Source organism: Setaria viridis, chromosome 2 (genome assembly GCF_005286985.2).
Source record: "Setaria viridis chromosome 2, Setaria_viridis_v4.0, whole genome shotgun sequence".
NCBI classification, from domain to species: domain Eukaryota; kingdom Viridiplantae; phylum Streptophyta; class Magnoliopsida; order Poales; family Poaceae; genus Setaria; species Setaria viridis.
In genome coordinates, this window is record NC_048264.2 from 45,723,225 (window position 1) to 45,740,460 (window position 17,236).

The 17,236-nt window shown below is 45.8% G+C and overlaps 4 protein-coding genes across 5 annotated transcripts; 2 read left to right on the forward strand and 2 right to left on the reverse strand.

The window, feature by feature from the left end:
* The first annotated feature begins 88 nt into the window (after positions 1–88).
* Positions 89–3,921, forward strand: LOC117843845 (DEAD-box ATP-dependent RNA helicase 57). The gene is made up of 11 exons (XM_034724574.2): positions 89–397; positions 495–631; positions 935–1,026; positions 1,108–1,204; positions 1,298–1,378; positions 1,452–1,684; positions 2,114–2,308; positions 2,390–2,480; positions 2,838–2,960; positions 3,085–3,235; positions 3,515–3,921. Exons 1-11 carry the CDS (start codon positions 178–180, stop codon positions 3,715–3,717), a joined length of 1,623 nt encoding a protein of 540 aa, XP_034580465.1. The 5' UTR covers positions 89–177; the 3' UTR covers positions 3,718–3,921.
* A 698-nt stretch (positions 3,922–4,619) lies between these two features.
* On the reverse strand, positions 4,620–6,568 carry LOC117843849 (DNA-directed RNA polymerase V subunit 7). Of its 2 annotated transcripts, XM_034724581.2 has the most exons (3): positions 6,401–6,568; positions 6,284–6,320; positions 4,620–5,426 (listed from the first exon to the last, which is right to left on the reverse strand). In XM_034724581.2, the coding sequence occupies exons 2-3, from the start codon at positions 6,301–6,303 to the stop codon at positions 4,889–4,891; spliced, it is 558 nt and encodes a 185-aa protein (XP_034580472.1). In that variant the 5' UTR covers positions 6,304–6,320; positions 6,401–6,568; the 3' UTR covers positions 4,620–4,888. The 2 variants fall into 2 exon arrangements, with proteins under 2 accessions (XP_034580472.1, XP_034580473.1); XM_034724582.2 differs by lacking the exon at positions 6,284–6,320.
* Positions 6,569–8,842: 2,274 nt separating this feature from the next.
* On the forward strand, positions 8,843–12,307 carry LOC117845728 (uncharacterized). The gene is made up of 3 exons (XM_034726793.1): positions 8,843–9,191; positions 9,285–11,520; positions 11,800–12,307. Exons 1-3 carry the CDS (start codon positions 8,932–8,934, stop codon positions 12,217–12,219), a joined length of 2,916 nt encoding a protein of 971 aa, XP_034582684.1. The 5' UTR covers positions 8,843–8,931; the 3' UTR covers positions 12,220–12,307.
* An 835-nt stretch (positions 12,308–13,142) lies between these two features.
* On the reverse strand, positions 13,143–17,107 carry LOC117844493 (protein trichome birefringence-like 11). The gene is made up of 2 exons (XM_072291671.1): positions 15,177–17,107; positions 13,143–14,723 (listed from the first exon to the last, which is right to left on the reverse strand). Exons 1-2 carry the CDS (start codon positions 16,040–16,042, stop codon positions 14,237–14,239), a joined length of 1,353 nt encoding a protein of 450 aa, XP_072147772.1. The 5' UTR covers positions 16,043–17,107; the 3' UTR covers positions 13,143–14,236.
* Between the last annotated feature and the right edge of the window lie 129 nt (positions 17,108–17,236).

Below are 17,236 nucleotides of genomic sequence, written 5' to 3' on the forward strand. Positions count from 1 at the left end.
GGTCCCACGTGGAATGGAAAGGGCGAGCTCCGTCTCTGCGACATGGGGCCCGGACAACTCTACTTGCCCTCTCACTGCAGGTGGGTCCCGCAGCAATTACACAGAGAAGCAGGGGTGCCTAGGGTTTTAGAAGAGGAAGGGGTGGGTTCTCCGCGGCGGCGACGGCGACGGCGAGCCATGGAGACCTCGAAGCTCTCGTCGGCGCTCTTCGCCGGCACCCACTTCAACCGCAAGCGCTTCGCCGCCGACTTTGCGCGGTTCCATCAAGGCCCGACTCCCTCACCCGCCGCCCCCTCCGCGCTGTCCCCGGAGAAGAAGCGGAAGCGAAAGAGCGGCAAGGCGAAGGCGAAGAATAATAAGAAGAAGCGAGCGGAAGCGGCTGCCGCCTCGTCGTCGGGTGAGGCTCGCTTCCGGTTGGTTCGCTCCGGGAGGTTGCCGCTTGGGTACTCATTGTGTTGGTAATTTCATTCTGCCCCGTGTGTTGTATTCTGCAGATGTTGTGGAGGGGTTCAATGTGTTCAAGGGATTGGTGGGTAAAAATGACGAGCTGCGTTCTGAGAAGGTGGTGATAGGGAAAGATGAGGATTCGGTGTCTGTGAGGCGGCGGAAGGAGATTGAGAGGGAAATCGAGGTAATTGAATTTTGGCAGTGCACTTGTGTTGGTGTATTGTGCCGTGCCTATCCCATTTATGTAATCATGTCGCCAGTTTTTGTTGGACTGAATTCTAGCTCATGAAGAATTGATTGTTAAAAGCTTGCATGCCCTAAAATTTCTTATGACCCCTTCAGTATCCTGCTTGAATTGACAGTAGTGCCAAATAAAGCTTGGACTTTAGATGTACTGTATTTGCAATTGCAATTTCCAAAGTTTCTTACCACTGAGTCATCTGGATGGCTGGAGTTTTATAGTTTGGTTTTGGTTTCCACTTTGCAGAGGGCTGCAGTTCTTCGGAAGAGGTTTGATATTCACATTGCTGGACAAAATGTTCCAGCACCACTTGAGAGCTTTGAAGAACTGATTTCAAGGTTAGTGTTTTCAAGCACAACATACTTCTGGTTATAGTGGAAACGTTTGAGGTGGTTAGGTTGTTTTCATTTTTGCACTAGATATGGGTGTGATTCCTATCTGGTTGGGAACTTGTCAAAACTTGGGTTTCAAGAACCTACACCAATACAAAGGCAGGCCATTCCCATTCTTCTTTCGGTGAGTGAGTTTGAACTCTATTTGGATTTAGTCCTTTTGCCTTGGAAAACTATTTTAGCCGTTAAGTTGATTTAACATGCATTCCTTGCCTAGGGGAGGGAATGCTTTGCTTGTGCACCTACTGGTTCTGGCAAGACACTGGCTTTCTTGTTTCCACTTCTTATGAAAATTAAGGTATGTCTTTATAGTATTGCATTGTGCTGTTCACATTGGTTGATATTCCACTTGATGAGTATTGTTCTAATAGCCAGGGTCTAAAGGTGGTGTTAAAGCTGTGATTCTTTGCCCAACGAGAGAATTGGCCGCACAAACTGTGAGAGAATGCAAGAAGATGGCTAAAGGAAGGAAGTACTATATTAAATTGATGACCAAAGATCTCTCCAAATCAGGGAATTTCAAAGATATGCACTGTGATATCCTTGTTTCCACCCCGCTTCGTTTGGACCATGCTGTAAAGAAAAGAGACCTTGATTTAAGTAGGTCTGTGATCATATCTTGAATGTTTTATTGTTTTGTTTTCCACCGCAATTGGTTCCATAAGCAATGTATTGATGGCCACTTCTGGTAAGTTGTGGTTTTGATTTATGTTTGATCATGGCTGTTAACTTGTGGTTCCATTTTCTAATTTTTTATAGAAACACTTAAAACTTGCGTAGCTGTGTAGTTCACAGCATTTCACGCAAAAAATGATAACTTGTAGGTGACCACTGTACTACACATGTCATCGGTCATTCCAAAAAAAAACAGTTATTGTTCTATTTCTTAGAAATAGTACAATTAAGCTACCACTATGCTGGTTTTCCAACTCGTGTGTGTTTTCTTGTTACTTGAGGATGAACTGTTGATTGTTGCTTTCAGCATTATAAAGCATAATCTAGAATCTAAATAACAGATAACCTCCTTTTGCAGTGTGGAATACCTTGTCTTGGATGAATCTGATAAACTTTTTGAGCTTGGATTTGTTGAAGTGATTGATTCAGTTGTTGAAGCCTGTTCCAATCCTTCAATAATTCGGTCTTTGTTCAGTGCCACATTGCCCGATTCAATTGAGGCTCTTGCACGCACTATAATGCACGATGCCATTCGAGTCATTGTTGGAAGAAAGTGAGTATCTACATCTAAATATGAACCTAAATGAGGCTTGTTTGATTTGATATTTTCATCACTGTTTGTTCAACTTAACAGGAATTCAGCTTCCTCACTGATTAAGCAAAAATTGATTTTCGCTGGAACTGAGAGGGGGAAGTTGCTAGCTCTTCGGCAAAGCTTTCAAGAGGTATATCAATAATCTTTTATCTGGTTGTGTCTCTGTTGTCTCCAGATACCATCCTTCTAGGGTTTCAAATGATGGACAATTAAAACTAAGGAATGTGGAATTGTATTTGCATGAATTTCACAAGTAGATTGCAGTTATTGGAAGTATAAAATACTGATTGCTGCGGGATTGCAGAACTGACCCACCACAGTTCTATGTACCATTTATGCACTAACTACACACATGTATGAATAAAAAAGTCATGCTTGGACCTAGTCTGCTTCTTGTAGTAATCAACTGAACAAAATACAAAACTTTCATTTTTATGTTCATTTGAGTTTGTTACTTATTGCTGATCAACCGTTTATTAAATTGTAGTCTCTCAATCCACCAGTATTGATCTTTGTCCAAAGCAAAGACAGAGCAAAAGAGCTTTACAAAGAACTGGCATTTGATGACGTTAGGGCTGATGTAATTCATGCAGACCTCAGTGAGGAGCAGGTATTGCTTTGCATAGTATTGTTACTACTATTTCATAAATGTTGGCACTATTTTGTTTATAGCTGTAATACTGTTGTCTACGTCAAGGCTTACATGCTGTCAATTAATATTTCCTTTACTGCAGCGTCAGGATGCTGTTGACAACTTGAGAGCTGGAAAGACCTGGGTACTGATAGCAACAGAAGTCATTGCTCGGGGAATGGATTTCAAAGGTGTAAACTGTGTGATAAACTACGATTTTCCGGAGTCAGCTGCTGCCTATATTCACAGGATAGGTAAGACTCTGTACATTTGATTGCATCCATATAGATTAGAGATTATGAATTTATGGTATAGATTTTTAGATTAGTTCCCTGTCGAATATACCTCATCATCTTGCCTGTTAGGTTCCTTTTTAATTGAATTCTGATCTGGTATAAATGTGCCCAGTGATCATTTAATTTGTCTGCAGTCACATTAGTTTTGGATACCATAGGCTGTTTGCATATGTGCATCTGGTGGAGGCGCCTTGATACTGAAAGACCTTATATACATATCAATTTTCCTCTGTGTAGGACGATGCGGAAGAGCCGGTAGATCTGGGGAGGCCATCACGTTCTTCACAGAGGAGGACAAGCCATTCTTGAGGAATATCGCGAACGTGCTGGTATCTTCAGGATGTGAAGTTCCTTCCTGGATAATGGCATTGCCGAAGCTCAAGCGAATGAAGCACAGGGTGGATAGGGACCCAATCTCCACCTTACCGGATGAAGATTAAGAATGGTCTTGTAACCATAGCATTTTTTAGATAATACATTGGCTCCAATTATCCATGTTTGAATGCCCAGAGTGGTATTCCAACCATAGCACTTTTGAGATGGCACGCTGGCTTCAGCTTTCCCTGTTCGAATTCGAATGCCTGGTGTATCGATCAGTTTGTTAACTGCGACCCCAGACGAGAAAAAATCACATCTTTTTGTTATGTAGAGTTTTTGTGATCGAATAGCGAGTCCACAAGTAGATAGATTATGTTACGCAATTAGATGCATCATGCCTCTACAAACATTTTTATACTTCATGTCATCCTCTTCATTCAGATTCTTAACCATAGACCCAGCAATCATTCTACACATGCTTAGTTCTATGGACAAGGGGGTGTGGAAGTTAGTGAAGACGTCTTGACCGAGGAATTTGGTTATAGAAACAGAACTGTTTCACTTGCAAGCAAGCTTACAAGGCTCTGATTGGTAATGATATAGTCTCGCATCTATTCAAGTCGATGCACGCAGATGGCTCTTTCAAACGTCATTTTACTCGTGTCGGCTGGCTGCTCAATATCCTCATTGCTTTAGCTTGTTAATTGTGGTAGCGTTAATTCCCCTCTCGGAGTTCTCTGGTCCTCTTATCGCCAAGAAATATGTGGCAGATACCTGGTGTAGATGCCTGACATGTAATTAGACGTCGTATTCAAACTCCACCTCCGTCTTTGTTTTCCTCCCAAAAGCTCTGAATACAAATTCAGGTGGGCGCAAAACCCCGGTTGACCTTGAAAAAAGCGAAATATGGGGCAAAGCCCGATGCTGAAACCTTGGAGCTCCTCAACATCAACACTGTGGCCAAGCAAATCAAGAAGCAATATAAATGCAAATTCAACAGTTCTCCAGATCAGGGAACACCATGTAAAATATACTTGCAAGCAAGCATAGAAACTTGAACAGCCATGGTCAACACAGGTTCATCACAGTACAGGCATGTAAATCACGGGGCCCAATGGCACTGGCATCAGCATCAAGCTTCAAGCATTAACGTCACAGGACAATTGGCCATGTCTCAGCACTACAGATCAGACTGTTGACTACAAAGTTAACTCTAACACATCAGATCCACACATCCATCCACCGTCTAACAAGCAATGTACATCAGAACCACATTTAGCCTGTGGAAGCAGTTCACAGTGGCCCAAGGAAGTCACCAGCCATCGTAGCAAGGAGCTGAAACTGGCGGTCAGCTTCCATCCAGCGGAATCCCATGACCTTGAAACGCAAGGCGGTGTCCTTCTCCAGCTTTGAGTGGTCGTTCATGAACATAGGGTTCTCCCCTCCAATGTACTTGTAATCGCTCATCGACTTCTCAGCCATGAAGATGCTCTCAACAGGTCCAGATTTGAGAAACACGCCGTGCTTGAGGATCCTATCCACATATCCAACCAAGATCTCACCCTTCAGAGGCTTCTGTGTGATGCAGGTGAATGTGACTGGGAACAGAACGTCTCCAGTAAGCTCACGCACTTTCCCTTCAGATATTGCCTTCAGCTGATTGACGGCAACGTAGTAGCCATGCTCCTTGGAAGCCCTCTTGTTGGTAACATCCTCCAGAAGACGCACAATGATAGCCTTGCGGAGCAGGAGGCCCTTGCGGTCCAGCTGGCTAGGGGATATCAACACATTCCATGACATCTCTACCTCAAGAAAAACCATGGCTGAGTACCTGCCAAAAGATACAAGACATCTAACTTTAGTGGCTTGGTAACTTTCAGCTGAAACAAAGGACATGCTTGTTAGCGCATTTCAGGGTAAAATTAGAGTGACCCATTCTTTCACAGAAGACATGCAACTGTGCATGCAGTATCATCACACAAGTAATAGATTGAAAGAATATAAAACAAAACTCTGTTAGAGACATCGTTAACTAAAATTTGAATTGTCAAGACAGTTATGGAGCATGATTTCGGTTATGGACTGTAGTTAATAGCCAAAGGTTGGACGTTGGAGGATGCTTGCCCTTGTGCAGCTGTTTCGGGGCTCATTCCATATCATCAAAGACAAACATTTGATGCCAGAGGAAGGGAAGGCTTTCTACACCTTCATACTTTGTAGCGTTATTGTCTAATACAATTATCCTCCTTATGAAGTTATGGTTATATAAAGGCCTTCTCCTAACTATTAATAACAGCTTACAGAAACTAACTACTGGAATCAAAACAATAATGGAACCTGGACACAATAAAATCTGAACAAGCATGCAAATTATTAGAATAATTGTTTTTTTGCCTCACAGCCCACCTTGCACTGTGCCCTTGAGAAGTTCTCATGAAAAATGAGTTCAATATAAAGAAAGGCATTGATGATTAAATTCTCTGGGATGGAGTTATAAGTAGGCAAGGTTTTATTTTACAGCTCGCACATTTCAATCAGAAACATAGTGAGTGCTGCAGAATTTTAATCACATATATTGCAGTAGTGCATAAAAAAGTATGCGGCCGCAGCAGGGAAGGATGGGATAAGGGGTGGTTTCCCTCATGCCCAGGGCCCCAACTACCAGCAAAGGATTTTCTAACATCTCACCAAACCATTTCTACCAACATGCCCTCTGCAACAATAGCTGGAGTACAAAGAATCACATTAGGGTTTGGGGCGCTCTGTTTCGCACAGCAGGAAGGGAAGAGAAGGGGACGGCATTACCTGGTGGGTGCTCGTCGCCGGCAAAGGGCCCGGCGAGGGAGACGTGTCGAATCGCGCCGCCGCTCGTCCAATCGTCCCCGCCAGGAAAGGGAGACCGAGAGGAGAGAGACGAGAGAGAAAGGAACGGTGCAAGGGAAGGTGGGGGAAACTGGGAAATGGAAGTGATTCTACGAGAGAGAAAAGTGATTCTGTAGCTGAAAATGATTCTTTTTAATTCTTTAACATAAATTAGTATCACTAAACTAGAATCACTTCGTAGAATCAGGAGAAGCTATTTTTTTTCAGCTCCCAACCTCTTAGTTCATTTCAAAGAACCACTTCACAGAATCAGCGGAGAATCCCTTCCCTCTAAAAAAACTGTTTGGCAGAGCTTCTGCTGGATTCGCAGAGAATCAGCTCTAGAAGATCTGCCAAACAAACCCTTATTCTCTTTACTGTTTCATTTTATTTCTTTACCAGTTATGAATTTCTAAAAATTAATGAGTTTTTTCTTTTTGTTTCAAAATCTCATGCTCCCCATTCCAAATTGCAAATTGTAGGTCGTTTTAAAATAAATTTTTTCACTAAAGACTTGCTCGAATTTCATTACCACAAGCAACAAAATTACAAGTTCCAGGTTCAGGTTACACAACCAGAGTGAAGCTACTGAAAAGTACGAAAGCGAGCTCCAGCTGAACGACACACAGGGCCCTTCTAGCTGAAGAACAGACTACACGAGACTAGAGTTTTAAACAGTAGACATCAACCTCTATTATGAGCTGCTAGACCGCAAACAGATCCCAAATTTTGCCTTCATCGCCTGCGACCAGACTACCGACGACGCATCTACCATTGCATCTACCATTCGAGGGTGCCTGGTCCTTCACTGTTTCCTCCGTCCTCTCTTCGTGTGGATGAAAATGTAGTGGTCCATCTTAGCTTCCTACTTTTGGAAACCTGCCCAATATATTATGAAAGAAGATGCTAAGCATATAATCTCAGTAGGAGATTTTATCTATTTTTTATCAAAACACACAAAATTTCTAGCTTTCCATAGCATCCAGCAAATAGCTGACAAACCAACCATATTATGATGCATCTAGACATACACTGTAGTATAATTTAAAAAAATCAAAACGACCTACAATTTGGAACGGAGGGAGCATTTCCTTAAATTTTTATTAAGCGAGGTATGTGTTCAAACTCAAATGACCGTACACATCGTATACATGTGCGGTATTATACACGCGCCTACATAAAACACGTCATACCAATTAAATTATGCTCGGCCGGCCCTTTACGATGTTGGCTTTTGATTAAGTGCATGGAATTTTTGTCGAATTCAACCTACTATGGATGAGAGTCCTCGTAGAAGCTGCACCAGTCCTTGAGATGTTTGATATTGATCGTAAGTTTTAGTCTGATCTGTTCTCTCTGAAACGCAAGCTTCTGATCTCACACTGTTTCAAGAAACATGACTTGTTTGCTCTTATTAGATTTGGGGGCATTCATGCCAGATCAGTGATTCATCATTCAAGGCAAGGTTTTTGGGAGAGGACGATCTCTCATGGAAGATGCCCGAAATCACAATTGATAGAATTTGTTAAAGCTGTTGTGCATGACCCTTGCCATGACACCATTCTTCTGAAATGTGATGACCCTTGCCAGGACTGCGAGACGATGGGTATTTTCCCAGCTCGCTCATCTACAGAGTGTTTGTTTCCAAAGAACAAGGATGGGCGAGACATGGTGGTCAAGCTTCTCAGTCTCAGGAATGGTTTCTCATCCCGTGCCCGGATAATTTTTGGTAACTGGAGCGGTGTTAAGATCCTCAAAAACACACGACCACAGGTGTATCAAGACTTGGGCGAAGAGGTACTATCTATCTATATTTTCAAAAGCCAAAAAGGAAACCACATTTTGTATAGAAAATACATGGCCGCAACACTTCTGACTGAGAAGACAAGCACAGACTTGCCATCATGGCCAACTTTGCGACTGCAAGTCGAATGGAATTCTTCCCAGCATAGCCAGGAAGCAGGATCTCATCCCCATCCGCATCACTAGGTCCCGGTGCACCCTTCTCTATGGTCTGATTGCATGATTTAACATTTCGACACCAATTCAATCGGAAGAAGACTTGCTCAGTCGCCTCCCAAAGAAAGGGAGATCATGGACAACGTGTAAGCTTTTCACTCTTGCAACTCCTGTCTCCATCTCACTTAATAAGTTTTTGCGGTACATTCCACCGGCCAGCCAAAACAAAACACATCAATGACATACCGACGAAGATAAGCTTTGACTTGTGTGATAATCAATCATCATTAATTAAATTTTGCAGTTTAGAATTGACCTAGAGCTGATGAAGCTCCACGAAGCCGTTGCAATCCTTTTCGTTTCAAGTTCACCTTATATAAGTTATTTTAGAAGAGTCTATAATCGGATCAGTTTCAGGAAGGAAAACGTGCGGCATCAAGTTTATCAAGTTGACTCGCTGGAGGCACTTGTTCAATTCCCTAGGCTATGGGAATGCTGGCACGCGAGTCCAAGGGATGGCGCAGAGCCGCACCACGGAGCACTGCGTCCAGATGCCTGCTCATGGCGCCGGCCAAGGCAAGACCGCCGCGCCCACACCGGAGAAGCAGCTCAACTGCTTCGTCCGCTGCATCGCGCTGATTGAAAGGTTGGGCAACGCCCTCGGCACGCTGGCGTTCACCTGGGCAACCGTCGTCCTGTTGGGCGGTTACCCGACGGCGCTCAGCTCCAAGGACTTCCGGTATGCAACAGCCATAGTTTCCCTTGAAGCCGCAAGGTATCCATCAACACCACCCTTGGCTTTCAGATTCTTGAACATCGGTAGCCACGCATTTACAATAATTCATTTCATCCGCTCTGTATACTTCAGGATGTTCAGCCACAACAACAGACTGGACTACCAGCTATTCTTCCGCACCAGAGGTGCAGTTAGGCCTCTTGGATGGAATGGGCTGACCGTCATTGTATGCCTTTCTAATGCTGTACTGTACCTATTCATGATCCGGAAAACATATGGGTATGGCTATCAAACGTTGAAACATTCGACTAGGGATTTGGAAATATTCAAAGCTTGGGCTCTTAGCATGATAATAGTACCTGCTGCACTAGGCCAAATTTTGTCCCTGGGAGCTCTAAAACTACTCTCTAAACGGTTACGCCGTGCTATATCGCTATGTGTTCCCTTGGTTGCAATCATGTTGCTGGCTCCGGCTATACCATATTATTATGAGGGTGTCACAGTGGTTGGATATACTCTCAGAAACACAATGGCCAAATGGATAGTTTTCCTTCTACTGTTTCTTGCAGTGCTTGTGCTTACAATCAGCAGGCTACGTTACCCAAGAATCACCAAGTTGACAGAACATGCTCTGGGCAGCAAACAAGTATTTTGGCGTCGACTGATTCTGAATTCCTGCATGTTTGCTGTGCTGGTGATGTTGGCATTCATGCATGCTGATCCATTCTATCGATCGGTGATGATCACATACGAAGTATACACTTTAGTAGTTGTGACATTTGGCAACTTACAGATTCCAGCAGCAATCATACGTGTCGTGCTCGCATCATTGCGTCTTGGATCACATTCTTACTATGGTGATGATGGCCATCTTGACAAGAGAAACCCAGAGGACAAGACAAACCTTGTCCCATCTCTAAATATCTTCTATGGGATGGTGCTCGGCCAAGGGGCACTCTACATTGCAGCCTGCATGCTCGATATCTTTTCATTCATCCCTCAGAGATCCCTTGCCCGCCAAGGTGGATTTGCAGGTAAGTGGGGTGTGGAATGTGTCAAACTGTACTATGCATATGCCTTTGAAAAATACATGGAAGGCGGAGTGGTTGCTCCAAAGAAGATCAGCCTCATCACCTTTGCCATGGATTCCCTAAATTCGGACTCAACCAAGAATCAGTTCTATGGGATTCGCATGCTGCACAGCCTTCTTCAAAGAGATCTGACCAGAACACACCTCCTTTCAAAACTCACCACTTCTACAAACACAATCACTAGATTAATCAATATGCTAGATTGGACGAGTCCAAGGGACATAACTATCAGATTATTCGCCGCAAAGGTCATTGCTGAGCTTGCAAATAGCCTCCGAGTTGTCACTGTACCTGGGACTATGCAAGTTGTATCTGCTCTATTGGATTATGGCAACCAACAGAAAAGAGGAAACCCACTTTTGGACACAGATGATAAACAAGAGGAAATACATGATCTAATTTTGAATGCTAATGTCATCCATGGTGAAATACAGGATGCAGTTCTGGACACTAGCAGTCTGTTAGAGCCACAAGACCGTTCACTCCAGCAAGTTCATATTGATGAACAGAACAATTTGATGCTCATATGGTGGCAGCGGATTTCTAAATTTTGGTCAGTCCCCAAGGAGGAACCATTGACAGACCAAGATCTTCTACCTGCACTGGGTATGTCAATTCTTGATAGTCTTACTAGTTGTGACCAGGACAATTGTGAGGAAATCAACAAAGCAAGTGGCCTCATCTCAAAGATCATAGGATTCACAAATTACAGTCGAAGTGACACCATGTATACTTGCGCTCAATGGAGGGTTCTAGTGATGTCATCATTGAAGTTGCTGCACAGTCTTACAAGCATCAATGGAGAAATCGGCATAACGCTACGGCACAAGATATCTAAGCATCCCTTCCTACTGAGAAATCTTGCATATATCCTCGTAGACAACATGAGCAACACAGAGTCAAGGAAGCTAGTGGCAGGAATCCTTAGGAATCTTGCAGTCCATGAGAACGCAAGGCAAGCAATCGGACGCATCCAAGTGATCATTTCCAGGTTGATGCATGCATTTCTCACTCCGGAACCCTCCAATGCAGATGATGATCGGTTGCTAAGGAAGATCTCCGGGCAAGCGTTGACAATGTTGGCAATGGACAGTGTCAACAACTGTCTGACCATGTTAAGGGAAACAGGGTATGTATTCATTAAGGAACTCACAAGTATAATCCGTGTTGACAGGTACAGATGCGTGGCAGCAAGTTTGTTGAGAAGTATGTGCCTGCATGCCCAGCAAGAGCTTGAAGAATCAGACCAAAGAGAACTATCTTACGCCTTGCGAGAGGTGAGACCTACTAATACAAGCTATTGGTTCAGTGTTCGTAAGTGGATCAATTTACTGTTGGCTTGTATGTATATGCTCTTACCTCTTGGATTCTTTAAGTTCTGTATCTTTTTTTTTTACTTAACCATCTATCATTTTTCTTCAGTTGGATACGCGTGTGCTTGCAATGCATTAGAGTGTGGCCCCTAGCATGCTTGTGGATTATATATGTCATTACTCATTACTGAGGGTAAAATGTTCAATTGATCATGACTAAGGTTGATGATGTTTTCACTACAGGTGTTAGAAAGAACATTGATTGCAGACGGGGCAGAACTAGAGATTTTCATTGGCCTTAGTTCGCAGATATGCAAAGTGATCCCAGAAGACTTCGCCAAAGAACTAGAAGACGGTCATATCAAGGACAGATTCGTGATGCGGCTCGTCGACGTGCTGAACTCATACACGGAGCCCAGCTCTCATTGCCCCGGGATCAGGAGGGTGATACTCGAGCAAGCTATAAACATGATGGAACATGACTCCCGCTACACCAACTGCTTCATCGATCGCCACATGGCGGAAGCACTGTCCATGGTGGAAGAGACAGCCTCGGAGGCCGAGAACTACAGCCTCTTCCTGGGCGATGTAGGGCTCATGGAAGCCCGCGAGCCTTTGTCCTCTCTTATGGCGAGGGCCAAACAGCTGCTGGCCGTCCGTTGAAGTTGACACTTTGAACAGCCATCATGTATACAAGTTGTAGTTGTGATGCGGATATTATTTTCTCTGCTGCTGAGTCCTGTTTATTTTATACTTGACTTCCTAGGTTTAGAGTTGGTGGTATGAAAGTGAGTCCCAGATCCCATGTATGATGTATTATTCTTGTGCGTTGTGAAAAAGATCTTATTGTTGTTATAATTATATTTGTGATTAATCGATTGTCATAAAACTTCACTAGCTTGCAAAGGTAGCCTTCGATAAGTCAGCAAGCTCTAGTATCATCTGCATTGCCAGTCCTATGGACAGTTGAAATGGATCTAGGATTGGTCCTTTATCAAAAAAAAAAAAAATCGATCTAGGATTTTAATTTAGGGTATGCCAAGCTAGTACTCCAATGTACAATATGTAAGATCTAATAGATAATTTGGTAAAACAACTATAAGTTTTGCCAAGAAATTTGGTATACAAGTTCATGGTAATATCCTTACAAGACCTTATAATGCCATATTCGAGAAAAGATCTTATAATGCCTTAAAATTTCTCAATTAAGTTCGATTAAGCACAAAGATACTTATAAAAAGTTCACTGCATTGAGTCTGAATTATGTGTAAAAGAATCTAAGCACGATTTAAAATCCTAGTGGATAACTCATGGATTTCTCAATTGTCACTGGAACGGCTGAAAGCGTGAAACGTCATAGTGCGCTACTAATGCTGACTAAGCATTAAAAATCAAACATTTTTCACTGACATAATATTAAGTAGCAAAAATTTTTTTAGAATACGCAGAAAAGCTGCGTATCTTTTTATTAAGAAGAAAAATGAACATAGATCTTACAACGCGGGCCTTCCCGAACACACGCACACGGTTGTTTACATGTTGTGAAATTACATTGCAAAACCAAAACAACTTAGAAAAGAGCACAGGCACCATCAGGGAGGTAAAGCACTAAGTGCTGAAGCTTGTTCAGCTGCAGCCGGCCATCCTAAAACTGACATCAGAGTAGCACCGGCTTCTATCCAGAGTTGTGCTTGCTGGGTGTCGGTGATGGCCGTGGTGATCTGAGCAGCTGAATGCGCTATCGATCGTCCAAAGACTATGTCATTCCGTTCTCGCCAAATGGACCAAGAGATCAACATGAAAGAGGAGTCGAGGCCCTTTCGTTTGTGCCTGTTAAAACCCAGACGTATCTGCATCCACCAGTCGACCAGCGACCCTGTTGGAATAGGAGTTTGGATGTTGAGTAGTCTGTTGACTGCATACCAAACCTCCCGAACATTAAGTAGCAAAATTTGAAGAGTAGTTCACCAAGAGAGGCTCCCAAACATTCAGATCAGCCACCTGCCCACCACCTAAGTGAAACACTGGTCAAGATGCACCCGAGGGAGACCAAAGAACGACATGAACCCAAGAAGATGCCTGCTTCCTGCACCAACAAGAACGTTAATTTCAGCAGCAAGATTCAGAAAACTACGCATAGAAACGACAATGCCATTGATTCAGGAGATGGCCCTGCCAGCGAATCCACTACATACGTATGTCCAGACGTTGAATTGTTACTGGTCTATTTGTGCCGGGAGAAGAGGTCAAGAGGCCGAGAATGGGCTAGGATCGCCAGCCGCCGGTGGGGTGGGGAGCGGCGGCGCTGGCTCCTGCCTGGCCGGAGGGGCGGAGGCGGTGGAAGGAATGTTGCGAGTCATTGTGTCGGGCGATCAGCACAGGATCTGAAGGCGAGACGTCACGGGCTCGGTTCGACTGGAACTCGGGAGTTTTTTTTTTCTTTTGCACATCCATACATGGGCTGTTTCGACTGGGCCGCATCACAGGGTATGCCGTGGCCCAACCAATCACCAATGGTAGGTAACCGAGAGAGTCCGAGATCAGGCTAATCGTAAACCATTGCAGTATGTACAGGGAAAAAAAATTGATTTTTTTTTCTCAGCTCTAATAATCCTAGACGCATGACCATATCGCTGGCCACAAGATCAATTGCCCACATTTGCCACAAGTTAGTTTAGGATCACGAGAACCTCCTGACAATCAAAGCGTAGAGGAGCTCGTTCCACGCGTCCGGCACGCCGGGCAGGCACCAGTGGCTGCAGTCCGCCCTCTGCCCCGCCGGCGTCGCCGTCGTCCTCGACGACGATGGCACCACGTTGTTGTACACCGACGGATGGCCGTCTCTCCTCTGCGCCGTCATCAGGGTGACGTTCAGCACGTGCAATTTCTTCTCCGGTGCTTCGTCAAAAGTCGGGTTCAGTACGCCCGGCCACCGGTGCAGCGCGATCCTCGACGTGTTCAGCTCCGGCAGCGTCTCCGCGGCACACCCTCCTCCACCGTCCGTGACCCTGACGTGTGCCGGTGAGTACGTTCGGAACACGACCAGTGTTTTTACGGCGTTCACTTCCTTCTGGATCCATTTCTGCAGTGTGTTCATCGCTCTTTGGTACGCGTCCTCGACGCTCATGTTCAGTCGTAGCTTCTTGCCGTCCTGGAAGTAGCATCCTCTTTACAACACACAGGAAACAACGTATGAAATGTCGTCCAGTAAAAAAGTTTGACGTGGAAGATTTTATTAATTAGGGTGCTCCACGAAAGAAAGACTTCTTCAAGAAACAATGCAGAAAAATTATGGTTTGATTATATGTACACTGATGATGAATCGGTCATTGCCTTTTTGGAGTCTGTGACCCTATGATTAGCTAAGTTTTGAAAACATTAACTATGTTGTTAATAGTTTCCTTTTTATTATAAATAAACAATAACAATTAGCATTTGAGGTCGATCATAAATCTTAGTGACTGTAGATGAACAACTTTGAAGAGATTTTTTGTGACTACGTGGACAATTTAGGTTTCTATTCAACTATGTTTCTGTTTCTTTAAGCAGTTTCTGTAGTAAATAGGAACGAAATGCGCAATTTGTAGGCGATGCATTTTAGACCGTGACAGCATACTCACAATCGCTGCAGCCTTTCCTGGTTCCACCAGTGGCCCGTGTTGAACACCAAGATGTCCGCGTCCTTCCACCGGGCGGCCCTGGAATCCATGGCGTCCAGCTGGAGCGTGGTGCCGACGCGCTTCGGCGAGCGGCGCGGCGGGCGGCCGCGCCGGACCAGGTACGGCGACCGGTAGTGCTCCACCGTGCAGTTGTGGTCACGGAACCGGAAGGAGAGGAAGCCCTTGTGCTTGGTGATGGGGCTCCCGTTCTCCTCGTATATGGAGTTGGAGCTCTCGCCGGCGGCGACGGCCGAGGCGAGCATGCACAGCATGGACTCCCACTGGTTCCGCCCGATCGAGTCGCCGACGAACACCAGCCGCCGGTTCCGGAGGATCTCGAGCAGCCTCGTGGCGTCGAAACTTGGCAGCGTGCAGCGCCTCGGCCGCCACCTCCACTTGGCGTACTCGCCGTCCGGCCGGCCGTTCTCGCGGCACCGAAACCCCACGTCGACGAACGGGCACTGCCCCGGCTCGTACAGCGCGCCGCGGCGGCGGTCGGCGGCGGCGTCGCGCACCCACTCCCCGTCGACGGACATGCTGCGGACCAGGTCGTCGTCGTCGCTGCAGTACCTGCTGCCGCCGCCGTCGTTCACGGCGCGGGTGGCGACGGCGGCAGCGCCGGTCGTGGTCGCGGTCGTGGTGGCCCTGACGAGCGCGCCGACCTCCCGGGCGGTGAGCCTCGCGGCGCCGAACCCCGAGGAGGCGGCGGCGACGAGCAGCGAGAGGGCGGAGAGGAGCACGCAGGCGCCCCACAGCGCGATCTGCTGGTCGCCGCCGCCGCCGCACTGAGCCTTATTGGCCCTCCTCCGCGCACTCGCCATCTCCATCGCTCCCCTTGCCGCAGGCCTTCACCGGTGGCGGCAGTGGGGTAGCATGGCACGCAGCGCGAACAAAGGGTGGTCGACAAGGCCGGAGACGATCGCTCCTCGCGCCCTTGTTGTTTCCGTTCTTGTGTTTGCGTCTGACTGTCTGAGGGACGGATGTTATGTTCCCTCGTTCTTGGAGTACGCGGTAGGGACGAGGCCGGCGAAGGACGGACCGGCGGCGGATTGGTGCATAAAAAATCACTCCGGTGAGCCCGAGGGGAGACGACGACGGCGACGTGGGCTTAAAAGTATTGTGCGGTTGCATATCAGGCCGTCCGACGTGGAACCGCTGCAAGGCGTTGGCATTTGGCAGCGGCTGCTGCGGCGCGCGCGTGCAAAAATACTACTACCCCTAAATGTTATTGAAAAAGAGGCTAAAAAAAGGGCTAAGCGCAACATGTAGTACGCTATGAATCCAAGATCTTTTGCTTTGGTAGTTTGAATTGCTGACCCCGATTACCACGAGGTGCAGGAGGAATTGTGAAGGACGGGTTATCAGCACGTTGAGTTATGTTCGCGTGAGCGATGTGGTAAAATCTCAAAAGCAACAGCCCAAATTCACAAGGGTTGTCGCAGTCTTGGGCTTTAGAGGTAACGAGACGGCCTTCACGATTTCCGGGCCGCTGGTACTGGGATGCCACCGCGCGCGCGCGCCAATCTGCCAGTTGCATTCTTCCCCAGCAAAAGTCAGGCAGGTTTGACTAAGTTTATAAAAAAAATGTTGATCAAGTACAGGTAATGCATGTCTTAGCACACGGTTTGACTTTGGGCAGATCTTTCTTGCATTCTTGGCGCCGTTTGGCAGTATGGCGATGATTTGCTTTGACACAATCTGTACTAGTTAGTATCACAGTTCGGACACAAGATGTGGCGTCGATTAGCTATTCAACACGAATCAGACACAGTAGCGACAGAAAAGATGTACACGGGTCGGTGCAAGTGCAACGCAGTGCGCCAAACTCACCAAACTACACAAGCAAAGGCAGCACAAGTACGAGCGCACGTCAGCAAACTTTCCTGATTATACGAAGCATCCGTACTCGGCTGGAAATTTCTCAATTCGCGTAATCCCGTCAATGATGTATGTTTAACCAGTTAACTCAGACAGCGCAGGTATGACAAGTAAACAAGGCCCACCTAAAGTTCGTCACGCCA

Excerpts from the sequence above, each read along its gene's own strand:
- LOC117843845 (XM_034724574.2), top strand. The coding sequence starts at position 178 with ATGGAGACCTCGAAGCTCTCGTCGGCGCTCTTCGCCGGCACCCACTTC. Across the intron at positions 398-494 it reads GGCTGCCGCCTCGTCGTCGG|ATGTTGTGGAGGGGTTCAAT; the intron begins GTGAGGCTCGCT and ends TGTATTCTGCAG. Across the intron at positions 3,236-3,514 it reads TGCCTATATTCACAGGATAG|GACGATGCGGAAGAGCCGGT; the intron begins GTAAGACTCTGT and ends TCCTCTGTGTAG.
- LOC117843849 (XM_034724581.2), bottom strand. The coding sequence starts at position 6,303 with ATGTTGGTAGAAATGGTTTG. Across the intron at positions 5,427-6,283 it reads ATGTTGGTAGAAATGGTTTG|GTACTCAGCCATGGTTTTTC; the intron begins GTGAGATGTTAG and ends ATCTTTTGGCAG.
- LOC117845728 (XM_034726793.1), top strand. The coding sequence starts at position 8,932 with ATGGCGCAGAGCCGCACCACGGAGCACTGCGTCCAGATGCCTGCTCAT. Across the intron at positions 9,192-9,284 it reads GTTTCCCTTGAAGCCGCAAG|GATGTTCAGCCACAACAACA; the intron begins GTATCCATCAAC and ends TGTATACTTCAG. Across the intron at positions 11,521-11,799 it reads TATCTTACGCCTTGCGAGAG|GTGTTAGAAAGAACATTGAT; the intron begins GTGAGACCTACT and ends TTTTCACTACAG.
- LOC117844493 (XM_072291671.1), bottom strand. The coding sequence starts at position 16,042 with ATGGAGATGGCGAGTGCGCGGAGGAGGGCCAATAAGGCTCAGTGCGGC. Across the intron at positions 14,724-15,176 it reads CAGGAAAGGCTGCAGCGATT|AGGATGCTACTTCCAGGACG; the intron begins GTGAGTATGCTG and ends TGTGTTGTAAAG.